Source organism: Lampetra fluviatilis, chromosome 17 (assembly GCF_964198595.1).
Source record: "Lampetra fluviatilis chromosome 17, kcLamFluv1.1, whole genome shotgun sequence".
NCBI lineage: Eukaryota > Metazoa > Chordata > Hyperoartia > Petromyzontiformes > Petromyzontidae > Lampetra > Lampetra fluviatilis.
This window is the reverse complement of record NC_136291.1, coordinates 1477467-1502779: the sequence shown is the minus strand read 5'-3', so window position 1 is coordinate 1502779 and position 25313 is coordinate 1477467. Positions and strand designations below refer to the sequence as shown.

The following is a 25313-nucleotide window of genomic DNA, read 5'->3' as shown; positions in this document are numbered from 1 at the left end:
GCTCGACGACTAAATGCTCGAGCCGAGCGGCTGATGCGGTGACGCGGGCATTTGTCCCGCGGGTGTGCGTCGCTCGCGGAACATCGCATACCTCGCCAAAAAAAAAATTGTAATCGCCGTTACGTCATTCGCTGGGCGATCGTTTCCGCCGCACGCGGCACTTTTCAGGAAGGCGTCCGTCGCGTCAAACCGAGGGACTCGCCGTCGGCTCGGATGTCCGCGTGTGCAGCGTACGTCACGTCGGCTCTAGTAACACCGTAGTTCACAACACACCGCACATTCGTGTTAAACACCCCTCCACCCCACGCTGCGCAAGTGGATAACGCAGAACTACTGCCGAGATAGCGCCATCCCAAGTGACTTCTGGTCCATTAACATTGAGGGGGGGGGGGAAGGGGGCAGCATCCTCACACAATTCCAAGGAGAGGGAGGAACGTCCGCATGAAGAGCCGAACTCCGCTTCGTGCGCGAGAGAGAGTGACGGCTCGTGTTCAACGGAAGTGACAAAAGCAACGACGACGACATCGACGACCGAATGACAAAGTGAACAGAAATTGGCGCAAAATCAATGGCGTCATCATGGAGCACGACTCGAAAACACGTGGAGTCGTACCCCACGCACCCACCACCACCACCACCCTCCTCTCCCGCTCCGTGACCTCGTCACCGAGCCAAGAGCCGCCGAGTTGGACGCGAACCATCAGCCGAGTTCCCACCCCTCCCCTCGCATCCTCCCCCATCTCCCATTTCATTCTCCCCAGTCTCTCATTTCATTCTCCCCGTCTCTCATTCTCCCCCATCTCTCATTTCATTCTCCCCCATCCCCCTCTCATCCTGCCCCCCACCCGCTTCTCCCGACGGAAGCTCTGTGCCCCGTGTTTGTGCGTCTCTGCTGACCAGAAATACCCAGGTGGTGGCGGGGGGGGGGGGAAGATGGATGTGGTGGTGGCGGCTGAGACGCACTCTGTCCCGTCAACATGTTTTGTGTCTCCTCCAAGAACTCTGCACTCAACGACCCCCTCCCAACCCACGCCCTGCCACAGCTAGGCCACAGACACTCGTGTTCGTGTGGGGCTCCTCTATGCGAGCCTATGGCTGTGTGTGTGTGCACGTACACGGGTGAGTCGATGGTGTCTCTGAATCTATGGGTCTCTATTTGGGTCTATGGCCGTATGTGCGAGTCTACGGGTCTATGGGGTGAGGCTTTGGGTGCATGTGCGATTCTGTGGGTGTATGCAAGTCTTTGAGTCTATATGTCTATGTATGGGTCTCTATGGGAGTTTGTCTATGGGTCTCTAAGCGAGTCTATGCATCTCTACATATGTATGGGTGGGTATTTGAGGAGCGGTAGTGCAGCGGTTAGCACGCTGCGCTTTGACCCGGGTGACCCGAGTTTGATTCCCGCTCACGACCAACACCAGTGACGATTATCCGAACCGGTCCTGGGCCTCCCCCAGGTCAACTCAGCCTCAAATGAGTACCTGGTGCGGTGTAAACATCACCACTTGGGGAGACAAATGCGGGCCGGGCGTGGTGTTGGCCACCCACCCCATCATGCACCGTGCCAGCCCTCATAGGTGCTGCTCGTTAACAGCACTTTCCCCAACAGTCCCTTGCAGGCTATACGGGGGATCTTTGTCTTTACGGATGGGAGTTGAGAGGATGCCTTGCATCTCACAATCTCAGCCGCGACCAGTGGGCAGGCAGCCTCAGTCGAGGGGGGTGGGGGGGGGGGGTGGGAGGGGTGGGGGGGGTTTGGGGGGCACCCCCGGCGGCAGCTGTCTCCGCGCGGCACAACGCGACCGCAGCTCGCGGCCTGCAAGTGGCTGGAGGCGCCACGTGAAACAACAACAACAACAACAACCAGAATAGCATCTCTGGGTGGTGCTGCTGGTGGTGGGGCATGGTGGTGGTGGTGGGGGCGTGGTGGTGGTGGTGGTGGTGGGGGGCGTGGTGGTGGTGGTGGGGGCGTGGTGGTGGTGGTGGTGGTGGGGGCGTGGTGGTGGTGGGGGCGTGGTGGGGGCGAATTCCCCCCAGTTCCGCCCCCACCCCTGTGCCGTCTGGAACCACGCCGCTTGCCCCACCACATTCACAGACGCCTGGCAAAATAGACTCCTCCGCAAGGCTTCATCCCTCCCCCCCCATTGCCGATGGCGCGCAGACTAAACTACGAACAAATCTTTTTATATATTGTTACCAGGTAAGGCACCGCTGGGCAGCTGGCGTTAAGTTATTTTTCAGAAGCGACCCGGCGCTCACAAATGATGGCCCAACGAAGTGTCGGCGGCTCATCATCGCGTGGACTTTTGTCGCTGCCAAATGCTCCGAACGCGTGGTGTCGATTCTAAATGCGGAGGGGGAAAAACCGGAGGTCCGGAATAACCAAAAAATCCACGCGATCACAGGAGAGAGAGAGAGAGGCACACGTCAAATGTACACACAGACGTCAGGATTGGGATCGAACCCACGGCCTCCCGTATAGCAGGCGAGGAAGTTAACATCTCACCACGGCAGTGCCCAGACAGATGGTCGAGAAGACACAAACACAACCCCCTCCCTTAACCCCTACAACCCGAAACCCCACTCCTGCCTTACAATTGCTGCCCTAAGCAAGAATACAATAGTTAATGTTATTACAACGATTACATCACCACCAGGCTCCACCCCCCTCCCCCTTATCATCCTACCCGCCACCCCCCACCAGCCCCACCCACTACCCCCCACCAGTGCCCCCACCCACCCACATCACACACAGAACGCGGAGGACGGGTGACGAGATAAGGATTTGAAACAGTAATATCGCCCCTGTCTCTCGCGCTCTCCTGAGATAACATCACGAATATTTTTTTAACCCCCCCCCCCCATAATCACGACCGCACCGTTCCCACGGATCTCGCGTGAGCTGCACGATGGAACCCCCCGTGGTTTAGGTCATTCGAGGATAACGATGTGATGTGTGGACAAGTAGGTCGTGGGTCCGATCCCGACCCTGACGCCTGCTGCTGCTGTACATTTGGAGTTTGCGTGTCTCTCCCTCTCCCCGTGGTCGCGTGGATTTTTATCCGGGTCCTCCGGTTTTTTTCCCTTCCACATTTTTAATTAACATCACGCGTTCAAGAGCCACTTTGTTGAGCTATCAATTGTGGCCAGGTCGCTTCTGAATAAGAGCTACACAGCTCAGTGGTGCCTTACCAGGCTAAAATAAAAAAAAAATGTAGTATAGTTGAAGAGTTAATTGCATTGTCTGCGCACGCTACAGGCAGGCCAATCGGACATTCCATGTTGTGAATTGGTTTCTGCAGTCGGGTTAAGGGCCCAGGCGTAGCCCATTGACGAATCCTCAACGCGCGCGCCGAGGCAATGTTGCTGAGAGAGTGGTGCAGAGCTGGAGAGCGAGAGAGAGAGCGTGAGAGCGAGGGAGAGAGAGAGAGGTGAGGTTGGAACACGATGATGAGAGAGAGAGAGAGAGATGGGGAAGGGAGAGGTGCGTGGAAGCTACTACGGCTTTGGTGGGGAGCGGTGGCGCAGCGGCTAACCCGACCACCCGAGTTCGATTCCCGTTCACGGCCCAAACCAGCGGCGATTACCTGAACCGGTCCTGGGCATCCCCTAAGGTCGACTCAAACGACTACCTGATTTGATCTGCAAATATGGCCACTGTGGAGGCAAAGGCGGCCGGGCATGGTGCTGGCCACCCACCTCCACGTGTGCCGTTCCGACCTTCATAGGCCAACATCACTTGAGTGTTGTTGCTAAGGGGGCACGCGCATTCTGTCGCTGCTACTGGGCACATGCTGTTTCTACTTACTTGGCGCCAGCTGCTGCTGCTGCTGCGACAGTTATTGCTCCGAGTGTCGCGGGGTTGAGTCAACGCGAATGTTGTTGTGGCGCTCCGGGCCCAGGGCTAGTTCAAACAAACAATAATACAAGCACGGCTGGCTGAGTACGGTGCGAAATAAGTTAAACTTATACACATTACAAAGAAGTTCAACTTATACACATTACGACCACAGCGTTTGTGGTTCGCTGTGAACAAGGCAACCTTCCTCGGAGCACATTAAACAACTTTGCTTCTTCTTAGGTGAAGGCCATGTCAGGATAAGACGTGCTATCAAATAAGGGCCATTGTGAAATATTGTGCGCGAGAGATGAATTGCGTTGTTGTTGTGATTATTGTCGTGTCTTCCACCAGGGCAAATGAGCGACGGGTTTTATTCGAGTGTGGAGGTAAGGGATCACGCGAGCACGTGGCAACGCAGAACTCGGGATATTTAAAGTCTCTGGCAAGGTCAGAGGAGTGCGATATGCATTCAAAAAAACATGACCACGTTCTAAACCCGTCCCGTGGAGCCTCATAATCGTCGCTGTTGTTGGTTGGCCGTGAGCGGGAATCGAACTCGGGTCGGCGGGTTCGTAGCGCATCGCGGCTAACCACTGTGCCACCGCTCCCCACACTTACAAAGACAAAGATCCCCCGTATAGCTTTAACAGACAGTTGGGAAAAGTGCTGTTAGCGAGCACCTATGAAGGCCAGAACGGCACACGAGGAGGTGGGTGGCCAACATCACGCCTGGCCGCCTTTGTCTCCCCAGTGACGATGTTTACACACCGCACCGGGTACTCATTTGAGGCTGAGTCGACCTAGGGGAGGCCCAGTACCGATTCAGATAATCTTCACCGGTCTTGGCCGCGAGCTGGAATCGAACTAGCAGATGCACCACCTGTGCCCCCTACTGTGCCAACTTTCTGTGTTTTAGCCACACGGCGCTCCGCTCGTTGTTGTGAGCGTCGCTCCTCCGCCCTTCGTTGTTGATGGAGGGCGACTGCCTCCAACTGCCCAGTAGCGTCCCTCACGAGCCTCCTCTTAACACCGCTGGTACCAGTCATCGGCAAGTCCACTCAGCTCCACGTCCTCCTGTACCACATCATTCCATCTCTCCTCGAGCCCGTGCCGCGCCCGTTAAGCCCCCTCTATCCGGCCAAACAAAAGCTACTTGGGCAAGCGGTGGCTGGGCATGTCACATGAGCTCACCGATGGGAATGTACACACACACATGCATCTAGATTGAAAACTTATCTCTTTAGAAATGCTTTTTGTGTTCAGTTTGTTGTCCATCCCCCGCACCTCTGATAAGCACGGTTAGCCACGTAGGGTGAGAGAAAGCAGTTCAACAAACACACATGCTGCACACAGACGGACACACACACACGAACGTCCGTACTTACAGACACAGGAGTCTAGGGTGATCACAAGCCGTAGATAAACACATGGCTGGACTGCCTTGTACAAACCACACACTGCCCAACACACAAAGACAAACATCACCCGTGTAGCCTGTCCCAGACTGTAGGGGCAAGTGCTGTTAGCGAGCACCTATGAAGGCCGGCACGGCACGCGAGGGGGTGGGTGGTCAGCACCACGCCCGGCCGCCTTTGTCTCCCCGCGACAAAGGTGGCGATGTTTGCACACTGCACCGGGTACTCATTTGAGGTTGAGTCGACCTAGGGGAAGCCCAAGACCGGTTCAGATAATCGTCACTGGTGTTGGCCGTGAGCTGGAATCGAACCCGTGTCGCCGGGTTCGTAGCGCAGTGCGCTAACCGCTACACTACCGCTCCCCGCACAGACACACAGACACACAACAACAACACACACACACGCACTCACTCAAGAACATTCAGTGCCCAGTATATGCCCCGAAGGCTCAGCCAATCAAAAGTTATCTCTGGGTGTCACTGCGAGCCGCTGCAGAGTCCCAGGCTCTGCCATAACAACTGCTTGTGTTGGAGGGGGAAGTGGGGAGTGGGTGTTTTATTGTTACTGCTGTTTGTGACCAGATGTGTATGTATATGTAGTTGAGTGTGTATGTCATTTTGTTTATGGGCGTGTGTGCATGTTGTCTTTAAGCACATGCGTGCCTAAGTGTGTTTTTGTGGGTGTAAGTGTGATTACGTGACCACAGTGTGTGTGTGTTTACGCGTTTAGCCCTACGCTGCGCTACAAAGCCGGCGAAACGGGTTCGATTCCCGCTCACGGCCAACACCGCTGACGATTATCTGAAACGGTCCTGGGCCTCCCTTAGGTCGACTCAGCCTCAAATAAGTACCTGGAGCGGTGTGTAAACATCGCCACTAGGGATACAAAGGCGGCCAGGCGTGGTGCTGGCCACCCACCCCCTCGTGTGCCGTGCCGACCTTCATAGGTGCTCGCTAACAGCACTTGCCCCAACCGTCAGTTCGAGGCTACACGGGGGATCTTTGTGTTGGTGGGCTGTTATTGTTTGGTTGAGGGTTAGTGGGTTACTCAAACAGATTCTCATTTGGTGCAGAACCTCACGGCCCGGCTATTGTTACTAATTATAAGTCGCCTTATCAAGCGGAGCCAGGCTCTGGCCAGATCTTGCAGGCAAGGACCCCCCCCCGCCTCCTCCTTCCCCTTACGAAGTCGGGTTCCAATGCAATCAGTTTCCCCCCCCCAGCTCTCCTCCCAGCTCCCCCAGTCGACCGAACACCGATGACAAGTCGCCACGCTGGGGGCTGGCAAGCCGGGAGAGATTACATCGCCCGGCGCGGTCGTAGCAGTCGTCGTCTTCGTCGTTATCATGATAAAGTACGAACAGTTCCGTGTCCCCGGACGAAATGTAATCATAGCGAGAGTTTTCGAAATAAGGGAACGTTTCAGTCGTATGTACAGTGCAGTACAACACGGTATGTGTATAGAACTTGTTTCGCACCGTACGTAGCTAACCGTGATAATGGGAGATGTGGGGGGGGGTTAAGCAGTGAAGTCAGCAGCTGCTGCGAGGAAACGAGCTGACGATACCAACAACCTGCCCAATCTCCGCGCTCCTCTACATATTAAGATGTTTACAGCCAATCAATGAGTGTGCACGCACGCGCAGGGGAAACCGCAGCAACCGGGAGAGAGCCCAGAAGGAGCAGATTGAAATCAGTCCCAACCTATCTGCACCACCACCTTCTCCCCGGGAGGGCCCAGCTTTATGCGAAACCCTAGAGACGTGGGTACACGCCACGTCTCCCCCAAGGCGTCTGGGCCGGTCCCCGGAAGAGTAGACCAAATACAACCTCGCCTCACCCGCCAGCAGCAGTGGCGTGAGCAGGCAATTGCAGGGCTGCGCCTTTAACTTTTCGGCGGGGGGAGGGGGGGGCGTTAAATGATGAACGACGCTGCGACTCGTGCCGCCATGCGGTTTGTACGTCCGCAAGTCGGAGTCGTCGCTCGCGTCTCGCATTCCACGGGGGGGGGGTGAACCGATGCGCTGGAGCAGCTCTCCTTTCAACGTCGCCGTCGCCCGGGCGGTATTGCAAGCCGGCAGAAAGTCAGCAGCGTTGTACAGAGGAAACGTTTTCCTCGCACAACCTCCCTCCCCCCTCCCCTCCCTCCCCGTGACGGCGCAATCTTTCAGCTGAAAAACAAGGAGTCTGGAGTTATCGCCGACTCGGCAACAGCTGAGATATGGCTGCGAGGAAAAGGGATGGAGGTGGTGGTGGTGGGGGGGGGTCTGACAGCTGGTTTCAGCTGGTTGCCGAGGAGGGGAAGAGGGAGAGACGGGGGGGGGGATCTTTCAGGGGGTGGCTGGGTGGGTGTTGGGTGTAATCTTGCTCCGCAATTGTAAACAGATTCACTTCGTTTGTGGGTCAGAACAGCAGCAGGTGGAGGACGAACGGTGACTGCTCGCAATTAAACAAAAACATTCTAATCCCTAAACAAAGGCAATAGACAAATATCCCCCGCATAGCCTTGGCAGACTGTTGGGGCAAGTGCTGTTGACGAGCACCTACGAAGGCCGAAACGGTTGCACGAAGGGGTGGGTGGCTAGCAACGACGCCCGACCGCCTTTGTCGATGTTTACACACTCAACCGGTCCTGGGCCTCCCCTAGGTCGACTCAGCCTCAAATGAGTACTTGGTGCAGTGTATAAACATCGCCACTGGGGAGACAAAGGCGGTCGGGCGTGGTGCTGGCCACCCACCCCCTCGTGTACAGTTCCAGCCTTCATGGGTGCTCGCTAACAGCTCTTGGCCCTACAGTCTGTTAAGGCTATAAGAGGGATCTTTGTCTTTGTTTGGAGAGCGGTGGCGCAGCGCTAACCGCTCCCCACTACCGCCCGCCCGGCCGCCTTTGTCTCTCCCCAGCGCCGATGTTTAACACACACCGCTCTAAGGTAATCAGCCCAGTGGGAGGCCAGGGACAGGTTCAAATATTCGCCACCGTTTATTGTGAGCGGGATTCAAACTCGGCTCGCCTCGGGTCGGTAGTGCGGTGCGCGAACCACCTGTGTACATACACAAGACAAAGGTCTCCCGTGTAGCCTACACAGACTGTTAGGGCAAGTGCCGTTAGTGGGCACCTATGCAGGCCGGCACAGAGAACGTCTCCACAGTGATGATGCTTTCACACACACACACCACACCACACCGCGTATTCAATGTTATAAAAACAATGGCATTTCACCCTGTCTGGCATAAATCCAGGATGGTGTTAAGATGTTCAAACACCAAATAAGACAATCCGGCCGAGCATTAAGCACACATACTTGTGGTAAGATTGCAAGTAAAATATGTTCCTGATATTGTATGCTTTGGCCTACACCAGAGGGCAGCCTCTTGCTTGGCTTCGTCTCACCGGTGCCGGACACCAACAGGCGAAATGCCACACGGGCGCTGCAAATGCCAAAGCATTGATAACTCTGGTTGAGCAGTTATGCGACTGGTCATCGGTGATAAAGAGCTTCACAGCTCGTCGGATTCCTCCAGAATAAATACACATTCTGATCTAAGGATGCCATGGTGCCAGGACCAAAAATGCAGTCGCCAAACGGCGACCAGCACAAGGGCAATGCAAACCTCCGAAGCATCGACCGCTCGGCAGTCGTACATCAGAGGTCGCAATCGGGTACCCGATACCCGTACCCTACCCGATACCCGGCTACCCGTATCCGGCCTGGGTACGGGTACCCGTTTGCGACCCTGGTGCGGCCGGGTACGGGTAGGCCGTGAGTCACTGGCGAGTAACCGTTTGTCACTCATTTCGGGTAGGGAACGAGTACCCGGTACGGGTACGGTACCCATTTGCGATCCTGGTGCGGCCGGGTGTGGGTACGGGTGTGGGTACGGGTGTGGGTACGGGTGTGGGTACGGGTGTGGGTACGGGTGTGGGTACGGGTGTGGGTACGGGTGTGGGTACGGGTGTGGGTGCGGGTGTGGGTACGGGGGGTAAGGAATCAAAACCCGTTTGCGACCTCTGTCGTACATCCAAGGGTCGCCCCCCCTCCCCCCCCCCCCCTCGTGAACGAACACCGACGGAGACTCACGGAGGCAGATCGCGGCCAGGAGGCGCAGGGCCGAGTCGGGCGCGAGGCACGTGGGGAAGAGCGGCTGCAGCACGTAGTTGGAGAAGGTGAGGGCGATCACCGCCTGGTTGGTGGGGTAGATCACGAGCAGCGCGATCCACAGGCGCAGGAACCTGCAGCAAACCACGACGATGGTGACAACGGAAGGGATGGTGACACGGGGATGGTGACAACGAAGGGATGGTGACGCCGCTCGCCCACCTCGCCTGCTCACCACCCGCCAGCCGCCCGCTCGCCCACCCCCGCCAAAAGCAGAATCTTCCATAACGGAGGTTGTTTTGGGGTTAGATCGCGTAAATATATAAATGTGTCGTTAAACCCTCCGCCACCCGACACAACCAACTAGTAAGGGTTGTCACGTAAACAGAACGTGGCCAATTCGTCACTAGTTCAGCACACAGGTTGTGTGTTGGAGAGCCAAGCCACAACATTTACAATGCGAGTACGAAGTTTAACGACACATTTATATATTTACACGATCTAACCCAACAAAAACCTCTATTATGGATGATATTGGTCGCGAAAGCCTCCTCCGTGTTAATCATAATCTTTATTGAGACTGGAGGGAGGAATCCGATTAACTTTGAAACTCTTTTTCACAGGTATCCAGTAGGGGCATGGGGCCAGCGAGTTAAACGACTTGGATGTGTAATCCAAGTCGTGTAATCGCGAGAAATCCCCCGCACCTCCGATCAGCACGGCTGGCTACGCACGGTGCGAAAGAAGTTCACCGCAGCATGGCATAACACGCGACGCTAGCGTCCGCGAGCAACGCGTCGTGTGGTGCGTTCCTTAATCTGGTGTGGTGCGTTCTCTAATCTGCGGCTTACTCTTTTAACCCCTTCTCAATATTCTATTCGGAGCTTGCACCTCTCCATACGCCCGCTGTCACAGCTGTTGGCGAGCAGCACCTACGAAGGCCGGCGGGTGGCCAGCACCACGCCCGGCCGCCTTTGTCTCTCCCCCGGGTGTCGATGGTTCACACACCACACTGGGTGCACTCATTGTTGAGTTGACCTCGACAAGGCTGGATAACGGGGTCAGGGTGATACAGCTGATGTTCCACATGGGTGGGAATTTAATTCAGGGCCACCGGGTTCATAGCGCCCCACCACTCCCCACCCCCAAACCACAGAAAGACAAAGGTCCCCCGTGTAGCCTACACAGGCTGCCGAGGGCAAGTCCTGTTAGTAAGCAGCACCTAAGAAGGCCAAAACGGCTTATGATAAGGGGCAGCGTGGCCAGAACCACGCCTGGACGCCTTTGTCTCCCCAAATAATGTTTCACACACCGCAGGAGATACTCATTTAAGGCCAAGTCAATCTAGGAGACGCTCCATAGCAATTCAGTGCTGTATTTTAGACACACAAAGTAATAAGTTTAACTCTTGTAATAATTGCGTGATGATTATAATTCCCAGCCGCTTTGTCAATGCACTGCTGGATAAAAGCCTACCGTATTGCTCGTGGGGGGGGGGGGGGCCTGTTTGACATACTTCACCACGCTGGTCAGTGTGGGTTGGTGAAGCTGATGGGCATCAGTGTGGGGGGTGGGGGGGATCGGTTGGGATAGCACTCAACACTCAGGTCAGTCGTGGCCGGGAATCGAACTTAGGCTAGCGAAGTGCGTTCACCCCCAGAGAGTGCGAGATGCCCTTTCTGGGTGTGCGAGACATGGGCAAATCATCACAAACACAAATTAACCATGGCACGTACGTACAACTACTTTGTTTAATCAAATCCTATCCATTTATTCACATCATATTTATATTGTTTAACGACTGCAGCGAAGGTTTAAGAAGCATTGGGCTAGCGGGTCCGCAGCACAGCGTGCCGCCAACCGCGGCGCCACCCCTCCACCCCCAACGGGGTTCTCGCGAATTCACTTCGCGACGTCGCCACCGGACGACGGCTGCACGCAACGCGACCGACAGGGCAAGCGTGGCGGCGGGCGCCGCCCTTGCACGAGAGCACGTGGGCAGAGCGACGGCGCGCAAACGGGGCACCTCGCCCCCGCCCCGCCCGACCCGCCAAGCCCCCACGCCGCTCACTGCTCACCCCATGAGGCCCCCGAAGATGTCCTTGACGTAGCTGTAGTCGCCGCCGGACTTGGGGATGGTGACCCCCAGCTCGGCGTAGCAGAGGGCGCCGATGGCGGTGATGACGCCGGTGATGATCCAGACGAGGAGGGCGAGGCCCACCGAGCCGGCGTTCTCCATCACGCCCTTGGGGGACACGAAGATCCCCGAGCCGATGATGTTCCCTGCAATGCAGCGCGATACAACGCGATGTAATACAATGCGATGCTATGAGATAACAATGCGATGCTATGTGATAACAATGCGATGTTATGTGATAACAATGCGATGTTACGTGATAACAATGCGATGTTATGTGATAACAATGCGATGCTATGTGATAACAATGCGATGTTATGTGATAACAATGCGATGTTACGTGATAACAATGCGATGTTATGTGATAACAATGCGATGCTATGTGATAACAATGCGATGTTATGTGATAACAATGCGATGCTATGTGATAACAATGCGATGCTATGTGATAACAATGCGATGTTATGTGATAACAATGCGATGTTACGTGATAACAATGCGATGTTATGTGATAACAATGCGATGCTATGTGATAACAATGCGATGTTACGTGATAACAATGCGATGTTATGTGATAACAATGCGATGTTACGTGATAACAATGCGATGTTATGTGATAACAATGCGATGCTATGTGATAACAATGCGATGCTATGTGATAACAATGCGATGCTATGTGATAACAATGCGATGTTATGTGATAACAATGCGATGCTATGTGATAACAATGCGATGCTATGTGATAACAATGCGATGTTATGTGATAACAATGCGATGTTATGTGATAACAATGCGATGCTATGTGATAACAATGCGATGCTATGTGATAACAATGCGATGCTATGTGATAACAATGCGATGCTATGTGATAACAATGCGATGTTATGTGATAACAATGCGATGTTATGTGATAACAATGCGATGTTACGTGATAACAATGCGATGTTATGTGATAACAATGCGATGCTATGTGATAACAATGCGATGTTATGTGATAACAATGCGATGCTATGTGATAACAATGCGATGCTATGTGATAACAATGCGATGTTATGTGATAACAATGCGATGTTACGTGATAACAATGCGATGTTATGTGATAACAATGCGATGCTATGTGATAACAATGCGATGTTACGTGATAACAATGCGATGTTACGTGATAACAATGCGATGTTACGTGATAACAATGCGATGTTATGTGATAACAATGCGATGCTATGTGATAACAATGCGATGTTACGTGATAACAATGCGATGTTACGTGATAACAATGCGATGTTACGTGATAACAATGCGATGTTACGTGATAACAATGCGATGTTACGTGATAACAATGCGATGTTACGTGATAACAATGCGATGTTACGTGATAACAATGCGATGTTACGTGATAACAATGCGATGTTACGTGATAACAATGCGATGTTACGTGATAACAATGCGATGTTATTTGATAACAATGCGATGTTATGTGATAACAATGCGATGTTATGTGATAACAATGCGATGCTATGTGATAACAATGCGATGTTATGTGATAACAATGCGATGTTATGTGATAACAATGCGATGTTATGTGATAACAATGCGATGTTATGTGATAACAATGCGATGTTACGTGATAACAATGCGATGTTACGTGATAACAATGCGATGTTATGTGATAACAATGCGATGTTACGTGATAACAATGCGATGTTACGTGATAACAATGCGGTACACAATGTATCCATCATTTCCTTTGGGGACACGGAGATCACCGAGCCAACGACGTCAAATGCAGTACAGTGAAACACATTGCGATACAATGCAGTCCGATACAATATATCTGCACAACGCAATGCAATACATAATGCAATGTGATACAATACACGATAAACCAATGCAATTTAACAGAATTCAATGCAATGCAATATAATATCCAATTCTCTTCAATGTGTAACGGATGTGTAACTTATTTCGCACCGTACATAGCCAACCGTGCTCAAATTGGAGGTGCGGGTTAAGGAATGCAAAGCGGCAGCCCCGTAACTGCGCTGCAATCCTCACTGCCAGTGGATACGCCTCCACCGGAGGGCATCTCTATAAAGCGCCCTTCCACGGTGGCTCTTGGCCTACTCTTTCATCGCCGACCAGACAGACGTCTTGAAAGAGGTGGGCGTACCCACATTTCACCCCACTACCACCACCGCACGTGACCTGCCGATTGACGAACTGCGGTTGGATGGAGGCGGTGCGGGGGGGGGGGGGGCGATCATGCTCAGTGGTTCATCTGCCACGCCGGGAGATCACACCGGTGACTCTCCGCGTCGAAATCCACGGCTGCCATCCCTCGGAACGAACGCTTCAGGAACAACAAGCGCACACGTGGTCGCAAAAGTTGCTGCGTGGCTCAACTGCTGTGGCGGGAGGCCCCTCGGGTTTGCTGACTGCTTCCTGCTGCGCGCTTGCTGACTGCGTGCACCTCACTCTTCCCCTCGCCTTAATAATTAAGCGCCCTCAACTTTAGCCCAGTTCTCATTTATTGCCGTGCCTGTGGTTTTTTTAATTCTGTTGACGATGTCAATTTCGAAATTAGAAACTTCCCAAAGTGGGCGGGGTGGGGGGGAGGTTCACAGGGACAGGTGAGAGGTGGGCACCGGTTCCGACATTTCAAGAAGCCCAAACCAAGTGGAGGAACCTGAACCAGGGTGGAGGAACCTGAATGAGTCCAGCACCAGGTGGGGAGCCTTGAACTGCTGCTTGATGTAGGATAAATCACGCGATCTTTCTAATCTACGGAATCACCGGTGCAATGGGGGCGGAAATTAAATGTGTCATCAATCGCACCACAAATCCCGACGTCGGAACACAGACCTCGTCAAGATGCGGGAGCGATGACGAGAGAGGACCCCAGAAGTGTTCCCAAGACAATCCGACAGTTTTTATTTTTTAGGAGCTCGATTCGGAGGAGGAGAGATGCACAACAACGCCCACCGCAGCGAACTCCGAACAAAACCAGAGGACGGGGTGGGGGGGGAAACAAAAAAAAAATCGCGCGACACGCACGGGGATTCCTAGCGGCACATTCATCCGTCAGGGCATGATCCTCCTGCACCATCGCCTCGCGTCCCCACCAATGCCTCGTCTGCGGGAGAGTGTTAATGAGCGGCGCGCGTGCAAGCAGACAGGGGTGGCAGAGACACGCTTGCATATTTGCTAAATTGTCCCCATATATAATAATGTGGTTTCGTTAATGACACTTGGGTCAACCTGCCCGATTTTCTCCACCGCGGGTCCCGAATACCTACACGGCTTTACGCTCGAGTTTCGTTGATATTGGATCAACTTTATGAGAGTTATAGCGGCCCCCCGCCCACCTCCCTCCTTCCACCGCAGAGGTACCAGGGCTAACGGAAAGGAAGCGAAAAGCCTCAATTAGCTCAAGGGGAATAATTAAAGCGATGGGTGTGCAGATTTAAAAAAAGGTGGGGATTCGTTTAGATCAAGGGTTAGGAACGTCTGACCCGCGGGCCGTATGAGGCCCGCAAAATCATTTGGTGTGGCCCTGCCCAGGCAACCGCAGGCGGGACTCGAAATTAAATAAATCTAGGAGCAAACCTGGAAAAGCAGTTGCGAGTAGCAGCAACATCATCAATACCAGCTAATATCACACGCCTCGCCAAAGAGAAGCAGTTCCAGCCATCACATTAGGGGTGAGTTAATGAAATGTTTGGCCAAATATAAACGGCCAAATTTGTAGGTTTAAAATTTTGTATGGCCCGCGAATGATGTTATAAATATCCAAATGGCCCTTGGCAGAAAAAAGGTTCCCCACCCCTGCTTTAGATGAAGTCGACGTGCCGCTATAAGTTCACGGTCATGGCGACGCTAAATCACGAACGCTCTCAACTCCACTGGATCTTCTTCTGGGCAGACCACAAGTCTCGGTGGCAAATGGGCCCCCACCCATTGAGGTCACCACCAACGGAACGCATGGATTAAGAGGAGCCGTCGACCCCAGGTGCAGACTTGCCAGTCTCGACCACTCGCCGCTTCCGCCACCGCAGGGCGATGGCGGTCATCAAGGAGCCGACACTTTTAATCCCCGCCACGATGTGGCAGCCGGGAAGAGGGTACACAGCGAGACGTGGGGAGCATCATCAACAGAGGTGATCATTCGCGTGCTGAGACTCGCAAGCATAGTGGTGGGGGGCAAGGGATGAGGGGGGGGTTAGTGAGAAGGGGGGGGCATTTAAAACTAAACTACTTTAATTAATATTCTTGGTTCTTTCGGTAAAGTCACGTAGAAGGGAAATAATAAAATACAAATATAAAACAGTTAAAACATTTTCACGACGTTGACTGCAATCTTGCTGTGGATTTGACACCTGATGATAATTGCTTGTGTTGCAGTCGAAACGTCGTGAAAATAAATTATTGCTTTATATTTGTATTATTTTATTATTTACCTTCTACGTGACTTTACCGAAGAAACCAAGAATATGAATCCCTGCAGTCACGAAAGCTTTAAAATCGATACTTTAATATTAAATTTTCATTTTTCATACTCTTGGGTTTTTTCAGTAAAGTCACGTAGGTAAAAAAATTAAATAAATTAAATCACGACGTTTCAGAGGCAACACAAGCTTCCATCTTCAGGTGGAACCGTCACAGCAAAATTGCTGTATCCCACTTGATACAGCAATTTTGCTGTGACGGTTGTGATTTAGTTTAGCTATCTGTCAGAAGCGTCCAGGCCACACGTGATAGCTCAACGAAGTGGCTCATCGTGTGGAAATTTCTCGCGAACAAATACTCTGTTAAACGCGCGTGTTTAGACGAGCCGGAGAAAACTCCACACGACCACGGGGAGAGAGACACCGCAAACTCCGAATATACAGCAGGCATCGTCACAGGGTAGGGATCGAACTCGACGACCTCCTGCATGCCAAGCGAGCTAGTTAACATTCACCACTGTAGTACCCAAATAAATGATTTCATAAATCATTGCGCAACCATTGCTGTTTCCACTGCCGTGCCGGAAAATCGAATCGAACCGGGAAGTATCAAGTCTGGTGCACCGATAATGATCTTTTTTTTTCCCTCCAAATTTAGAAACATGCGTCTAGATTGTTAATTAGATTATTATTTAGATTAATATTTCGCTGCTGTGGATTTCCACATGGTGGGCAAATTCGTTAGGCTGTCATTTGTTGCAAGGTCACTTCTGGAAAAAGCAGCTAATGGCTCAGTGGGCCTTATCCAGTAAGATGAAATAGTTAAGTTTTGTTTGTATACGCTTTATTTATCTTGCCTATAATTTGCAGAGCTGCGTCGATCTTGTATCATTTGTTGTAGTGTTCTGACCAGCCCCTACTGGGCATCTCTGAAAAAGAGCTTTACAGCCCATCGGATTCCTCCAGTATAAATCAATATTCAGATTCTGACTACTACCCATGGCAGCATCCGTTATAACGGAGTTAATATAAATACATACCAGTATATATACCCACACACACACACTGGTATGCACATTCTAGATTTGAAGCTTTCGTGACTGCAAGGATTCAAACTCTGTTTTTTTCGGTAAAGTTACGTAGGTAAAAAATAAAATAAATGAAAACAACTAAATTATGGCCTACTGCTGATGCAGACTGTCTGCATCAGCAGCAGGCGATGCTTTACCACCTGATGACGGACGCTTGTGTTGCGCCCGAAACGTCGCGATTTAATTTAGTTGTTTTCATTTATTTTATTTTTTACCTACGTGACTTTACCGACAAAACCAAAGAGTATGGTTTGGCACATCTCGTATCTTGCACCGGCGTGCAGTAGGATGGGTCACTCGTACTGCTGCTGTGCACGTGTCGACTGGATGAGCTCCTTCCATTACCCATTAACCCGTTAATCCATTAACTCGCCGTCCCCAAATCCCCCACGTGAACCCCATTAATTAACTTATCTGTAATCGTAATTAGAGGGAACGCGGGCGCACATGAAGTCAATCATTAAATGAGGAGTTCCAAATACAACTCTGTACGTTAGACGGCAACGCTGTTTCTGTATGTGTGTGTGGGCCTTGAACTTCAGGTGAGTTCCACTCACGTCAACAGCAGTGACGATTTAATTAATCGGTCCCCCAAGCCTCCCCTAGGTCGACTCGGCCTCAAATAAGTACCTGGTGCGGTGTATAGTAAACATCGCCACCAGGGAGACAAAGGCGGTCAGGCGTGGTGCTGGCCACCCACCCCATTGTGTACCGTCCTTGATATGGGCTCGCTAACAGCACTTGCCCCAACAGTCTGTTGAGGCTATACGGCGGGTGGGATCTTTGTCTTTGTTGAAAATGGATATAATCGGCGACGTTTTAGGAAACGACCCTTCGTCATAGCGTATCTGTGTGCACGTAATATAAGCACGTGCCTCTCAGTGCTTCGAGTCCAGGAGCACTAACAAGGAGAACTGCTTTTTGTGTTTCGTGTTGTCCTTCCCCCGCATCTCCGATTAGCACGGTTGGCTACGTACGGTGCGAAAGAAGTTCTACGTACATATATATACCGTGCTGCTTTCATGTAACGTCTCCATTACTTTTAGTGGTCCGAGTACAGGATGACTGTCAGAATACCAAGCCACGATGACAGCGTCTCTCCGAATGTTGCACTGCAGATTAACGGGTTCCTACTCGCCCGTTTAATGATTCATTGGCATTTGGGCAGGTCACGCGGACTCCTTTAAAGGGGCGTGAATCGATAAGCAGAACGATCGTCCTCCACAACCCCCGCCATACATATTGGTCTCTGTACATGGTTTACAAAAAGACAGTGCACCTCTAGGAGATAGCCGCTGGCCTCTTCTTCCACGCCGATCAGAAGCCTCACCCACACGCCACCCCACCACCAGCACACGGGACTCGCCGGTCAACGATTAAAAGCACGTGGCGCTTACCCATTTAAAGCTGTTAACTAAACTATCGAGACCGCTGATGGGTGGACAGTCAGCGGTGGGGAGTGGGGTGAGGGGGGATGGGGTGTGGGGGGATGGGGTGTGGGGGGAGACTTAAGACGCATCTTCGTTAGTCCAGATGCCGCGCCCGGAGATCGAACCACATCAGTCGGAGCCGCGGGGTTAGTGGCGTTATAGCAGAACGTGTGCGCGTGTGGCTTCTAACAACTCACTCGTGTTTCACCCCCACGCCCGAAACCCCTCTCCACCCCTCGCTCCCCACCCCCCTTGCCCTCCCCCCAAACTCTCAGCTGTTCGACGGAGACGCTGCCATGTGGCAGTGTCTCCGTGTCCCAGTGTCCCGGCGTCTCGCTGTGTGCATCACGAGTGAGTCTGCCTGGATCTGTCCCCACGACCACTACCAGTGCAGGCGGGAGAGGAGGACAACACCGAGACACACAACGGGACACGCGAGACGGTACAGATGGGACACGGTGAGACACGGGGACACGGTGAGACACGGGGACCCAAACTGCGATATCACGAAGCCGTGGCGCCACAAAGACCAACAAAGCCCTAATCCCCCATTAGCATCATCATCCCTCATTAGCCATAGCGAGTCCTTGCCCTAGCCCACGGACAAAGCGAGACACGTGGAGACAACACGTGGAGACACGTACCCACAATGATGCCACAAGCGCTCACGAGGCCGATCTCCTTCCGGAGCGCCACTCCTCCTCCATCACCACCACCACGCTGCTTGTCAGGGTTCAGTTCGACTCCGTTCCCAGTCGCGCCGTCGCCTGCCGGATCAGAGCTCCCCTCCGCGGATCCCCCCGAGCCTCGCCACCGGCTCTGCGGCGACATCCCGACAGCTGCTGCTGCTGGTGGTGGTGGTGATGCTGCTGCTGCTGATGGTGGTGTTGTCGTTGTTGCCGATACTGCTGGTGGTTCTCCTAATAACTCAAATGAAGACGCTGCTGCTGATGATGTCGCTGATGCTGCAGCTACCTCCGCTAATTCAACCGATCACTGCTGCCGTTGCTGCTGTTACTGATGCTATTGTGATGCTGCTGCTGCCGCTGTTGTTGTTGCTGATGATGTCGCGTCTCTGTTCGTCGCCCGTGGTGGCGCAACGGAGAGAAGCGGTAGGAGGGGGGATCGGCACCAAGTCGGCAGTCGAGATGGAGTCGTCGTGGGGGGTGCCCCGCTCAGTCGCTCGGCCTCTCGCGCCCTCCTCTCGGTCGGGGCTTCTGTCTCGCTCGGCGTCAGGCATTGATATATACGGAGGAGGAGGAGTAGGAGGGGCTGCTGGTGGTGGTAGTTGTGTGCGTGTGTCGGGGGTGGTTGTGCCAGTGTGTGTGTGTCTTCACTGTGTGGATACACACTGGGTGTGCGCTGTGTGTGTGTTAAATTCAACTCTCCTCCTCGCTCGGATCTCCCTCGCTCCGCCCACCCCTCCCCCACCCCTCCCCCATCCCTCCCCCACCCCTACCCCACCCTCCCCCATCCCTCCCCCATCCCTCCCCCACCCCTACCCCACCCCTCCCCCATCCCTCCCCCACCCCTCCCCCATCCCTCCCCCACCCCTCCCCCATCCCTCCCCCACCCCTACCCCACCCCTCCGCCATCCCTCCCCCACCCTCCCCCACCCTCAGCCATGCCACCCTCCACCCCACCCCCCTCCATCCGTGATACCGCGGCACGATTCACCAGCGGGTCGGCGATCGGAAAGCTCCGGGCCACGGGCCGAATCCAAGCGGCGACTTCGTCTCACGCCATCCACCCCTGGTCAGACAAAGACAAAGATCCCCCGTGTAGCCTTAACGGACTACGATATTCGGGGCAAGTGCTGTGATCGAGCGGCAACCCATGAAGGCCGGCACGGCACACGAGGGAGGTGTTGACCAGCACCGCGCCCAGCCGCCTTCGTCACCCCCCCCCCATAGTGGCGATATTTACACATCGCACCAGGTACTCATTTCAGGCTGAGTCGACCTAGGGGGAGTCCGGGGACCGATTCGGGAAATCGTCACTGGTGTTGGTGGCCGTGAGCGGACCGCCCCACAAAGAGAAGAGATCCCCTCGTCTAGCCCGCAACAGACTGCTGGGACCCCCACACACACACAGAGACACACACACATAGAGACACACACAGACACACATAGACACAGACACACTCGGGCGCACATTGACAAATATTCCGTCGGTGACTGGCGGGCGTCTTCGCCGCACCGATCGGGCGCTCGAGTGCGGTCGGTGGAGGTGGGGGGCGGCGTCTTCTCGAGCTGGCATCGCCACCAACGACGCGTGGTCGCTAAGTTTAGCGGCGCGCTCAGTCGGCCACTGCGAGGGCGCCGTTTGCGAGCACCTATTAAGGCCTGCACGGTGAGGTGGCCTTGGCTCGAAGCGCCACACACTCTCGGCCGCCTTTGTCTTCCCGCGATAGGCTCAGATAACCCGCGTCGCACAGCGGTGTCACGGAGCAGCTGTCGCTAACGGCTGCGCCACCGCTCTTCACGCACAACGACAAAGATCCCCCGTATGGCCGCCACAGGCTATTGGGGCAAGTGCTGCTAGCGAGCACCTATGAAGGCCGGCACGACACACGAGGGGGTGGGTGGCCAGCACCACACCCAGCCGCATTTGTCTCCCCAGTGGCGATGTTTACACACTGCGCCAGGTACTCACTTGAGGCTGAGTCGACCTAGGGGGAGGCCCAGGACCGGTTCAAAATAATCGTCACCGGTGTTGTCGGTCCGTGAGCGGGAATCGTACCCGGGTGGCCGTGTTCCTAGCGCGCTCCGAACGATTTTCCTGGAGTTGCTGAAGAGTCAGATCCTGGGGAAATCGGTGGGCCGCACCGATTTCCCCAGGATCTGACTCTTCAGCAACTCCACGTGCCACTCCTGACCTACGAGCAGCGTGACACACACACACATATATATGGCCGTCGTCGACTACGACGGGCTGTCAAGGGGAACGTCAGTGCCAGCCTAGGTGCACCCTGAGGCCGTCACGTGAATGCGTCGAAGGCACGCCGCTGGCAGTACCGGAGGACAAGACGGCAGGTGGTCCGGGATGACCGATTGGGGTGGCTGCAGATCGACCGCCTCCGTCGCCCACTGTGCCAGACACTATGAATACAATTAGAGATAAAGGGCAGCCGTGTAGCCTTCGCGGTCTGGTGGGGGCAAGTGCTGTTGCGAGTTTTTTAATTTATGAGCGTGATGTGTGGAGCTATGTGAAGGCCAACACGGCACACAAGGTGGTGGTTGTTGTGTACACCGAGCCCGACCGCCTTTGTCTCCCCATAATCATTCATAATAAAGGTTTTTGGGTGAGTTCGTTTCAGTATGAATGTGTCGTAACCCTCCACCACCCGACACAGCCAATTAGTAAGGGATTTGTCACTTAGACAAAACGCCAATTAGTTACTAGTTCAGCCCACCGGTGTGTTGGAGAGTAAATCCACAACGTTTACAATTTGAGCAGTACCACGTTTCGCTGGCAATTACATCCAGCATAATCGGGCTGAACTAGTAACTAATTGGCGTTTTGTTTACGTGACAAATCCCTTACTAATTGGCTGTGTCGGGTGGTGGAGGGTTACGACACAACATTTATACTTGCGCGATCTAACCCAAAAAACTTTTATTATGAATCATATTGGTCGCGAAAGCCTGATACGTGCTGTTAAACTTTATCTCCCCAGTTGCTCATGTGAACACAAACGGGGCTGCACGATTGCCATTGGCGGTATGAAATAATACAAATCGGCTTTTACCCTTTCTGGCAATAAAGCAGGCGGTGTTTGGATGTCCAAACACAAAATTGAAACCTTCAGCAAGGAATCAAGGACTGCATTAGCCGCAGACAGTACTTGTGATCATATATGGGCATTGTCTTCGAAACGGATTGGTCCACGCCAGAGACAGCAGCCTTCTTTGGGGCTAAGTCTCACCACGAGTGTCAGACCAGAGAATGCCAAAAGGCGAACAGCACAAAGGCAATGGCACTGTCAGAGCATTTAGAGTCCGGCGTGAGCAGCTAAAGAATAGGACATTCATGTCAGTATCAAAGTATGAAAAAATAAGAATGTATACTTTATATTCTTGGTTCTTTCGGTAAAGTCACGTAGAAGGGAAATTATACAAATATAAAACAACACTTTTTTACTTTATTATTTCCCTTCTACGTGACTTTACCAAAATAACCAAAAATATGAATCCATGCAGTCACGAACGCTTTAAATAAAAATGTTAACTTTGATACTGATTTAAAAATGCCCCATTTTGTAGCGTTGACGGTGCCTTCTGTCGACTGGATGAGCTGATGATGACCCCTCACCCGAATCGTCTAGAGGGGCGAGAAGGGATAGGGAGCAGGACCCCAGAACCCCCCCCCCGTCCCACCCCGCCCCTCCCACTGTATCCTCCCTCCCCCCTCTCTCTCCTCTCGCCGGCTGCTCGCTATTCTGGGAGACCCACGCGTGCCTCCCGGCTCCCCTGAGGTTGGACGGCTGGTAAACACCCCCCTACCCCCTCCCCTACAAACCCCACCCCCCTGCATTACCCCTCCCCTACACCCCCCCCCTCCGCCACTGATTACCCCTCCCCTACACTCCCACTGATTACCCCTCCCCTACTGATCTCCCCTACCCCCCCGATTACCCCCCACCCACTGATTACCCCTCCCCTACCCCCCCACTGATCACCCCTCCCCTACCCCCCCTGATTACCCCTCCCCTACCCCCCCACTGATCACCTCTCCCCTACCCCCCCTGATAACCCCTCCCCTACCCCCCCTGATTACCCCTCCCCTACCCCCCCACTGATCACCTCTCCCCTACCCCCCACTGATCACCCCTCCCCTACCCCCCCTGATTACCCCTCCCCTACCCCCCCCCTGATTACCCCTCCCCTACCCCCCCACTGATCACCTCTCCCCTACCCCCCCTGATTACCCCTCCCCTACCCCCCCCCTGATTACCCCTCCCCTACCCCCCCTGATTACCCCTCCCCTACCCCCCCCCTGATTACCCCTCCCCTACCCCCCCTGATTACCCCTCCCCTACCCCCCCACTGATCACCTCTCCCCTACCCCCCCTGATAACCCCTCCCCTACCCCCCCTGATTACCCCTCCCCTACCCCCCACTGATCACCCCTCCCTTACCCCCCCTGATAACCCCTCCCCTACCCCCCCTGATTACCCCTCCCCTACCCCCCACTGATCACCCCTCCCCTACCCCCCACTGATCACCCCTCCCCTACCCCCCCACTGCTCACCCCTCCCCTACCCCCCACTGATCACCCCTCCCCTACCCCCCCACTGATCACCCCTCCCCTACCCCCCCACTGATCACCCCTCCCCTACCCCCCCTGATAACCCCTCCCCTACCCCCCCTGATTACCCCTCCCCTACCCCCCACTGATCACCCCTCCCCTACCCCCCACTGATCACCCCTCCCCTACCCCCCCCCTGATTACCCCTCCCCTACCCCCCACTGATCACCCCTCCCCTACCCCCCACTGATCACCCCTCCCCTACCCCCCACTGATCACCCCTCCCCTACCCCCCCCCTGATCACCCCTCCCCTACCCCCCCCACTGATCACCCCTCCCCTACCCCCCCACTGATCACCCCTCCCCTACCCCCCCCCTGATCACCCCTCCCCTACCCCCCCACTGATCACCCCTCCCCTACCCCCCCCCCTGATTACCCCTCCCCTACCCCCCCACTGCTCACCCCTCCCCTACCCCCCACTGATCACCCCTCCCCTACCCCCCCCTGATTACCCCTCCCCTACCCCCCCCCCTGATTACCCCTCCCCTACCCCCCCCCCTGATTACCCCTCCCCTACCCCCCACTGATCACCCCTCCCCTACCCCCCCTGATAACCCCTCCCCTACCCCCCCTGATTACCCCTCCCCTACCCCCCACTGATCACCCCTCCCCTACCCCCCACTGATCACCCCTCCCTACCCCCCCCCTGATTACCCCTCCCCTACCCCCCACTGATCACCCCTCCCCTACCCCCCACTGATCACCCCTCCCCTACCCCCCACTGATCACCCCTCCCCTACCCCCCCCCCTGATCACCCCTCCCCTACCCCCCCCACTGATCACCCCTCCCCTACCCCCCCACTGATCACCCCTCCCCTACCCCCCCCCTGATTACCCCTCCCCTACCCCCCCACTGATCACCCCTCCCCTACCCCCCCACTGATCACCCCTCCCCTACCCCCCCCCTGATTACCCCTCCCCTACCCCCCCACTGCTCACCCCTCCCCTACCCCCCACTGATCACCCCTCCCCTACCCCCCCCTGATTACCCCTCCCCTACCCCCCCCCCTGATTACCCCTCCCCTACCCCCCCCCCTGATTACCCCTCCCCTACCCCCCCCCTGATTACCCCTCCCCTACCCCCCCCCTGATTACCCCTCCCCTACCCCCCCACTGATCACCCCTCCCCTACCCCCCCTGATTACCCCTCCCCTACCCCCCACTGATCACCCCTCCCCTACCCCCCACTGATCACCCCTCCCCTACCCCCCCACTGATTACCCCTCCCCTACCCCCCCACTGATCACCTCTCCCCTACCCCCCCTGATTACCCCTCCCCTACCCCCCCCCTGATTACCCCTCCCCTACCCCCCCTGATTACCCCTCCCCTACCCCCCCCCCTGATTACCCCTCCCCTACCCCCCCTGATTACCCCTCCCCTACCCCCCCACTGATCACCTCTCCCCTACCCCCCCTGATAACCCCTCCCCTACCCCCCCTGATTACCCCTCCCCTACCCCCCACTGATCACCCCTCCCTTACCCCCCCTGATAACCCCTCCCCTACCCCCCCCTGATTACCCCTCCCCTACCCCCCACTGATCACCCCTC

General features: G+C 54.7%; 1 protein-coding gene across 1 annotated transcript in view; it reads right to left on the bottom strand.

Annotated features, from left to right (window-relative positions):
- LOC144936816 (large neutral amino acids transporter small subunit 2-like) overlaps nucleotides 1-19793 on the bottom strand; it is a 35397-nt gene extending 15604 nt beyond the window's left edge. The window contains exons 1-3 of the mRNA XM_078863980.1: nucleotides 19097-19793; nucleotides 11431-11635; nucleotides 9335-9486 (exon numbers count right to left, since the gene is read on the bottom strand). Coding sequence (XP_078720106.1) covers nucleotides 9335-9486; nucleotides 11431-11635; nucleotides 19097-19283 — 544 coding nt within the window. The 5' untranslated portion in view covers nucleotides 19284-19793. The remainder of the gene's footprint in view (nucleotides 1-9334; nucleotides 9487-11430; nucleotides 11636-19096) is intronic.
- Nucleotides 19794-25313: the final 5520 nt, after the last annotated feature.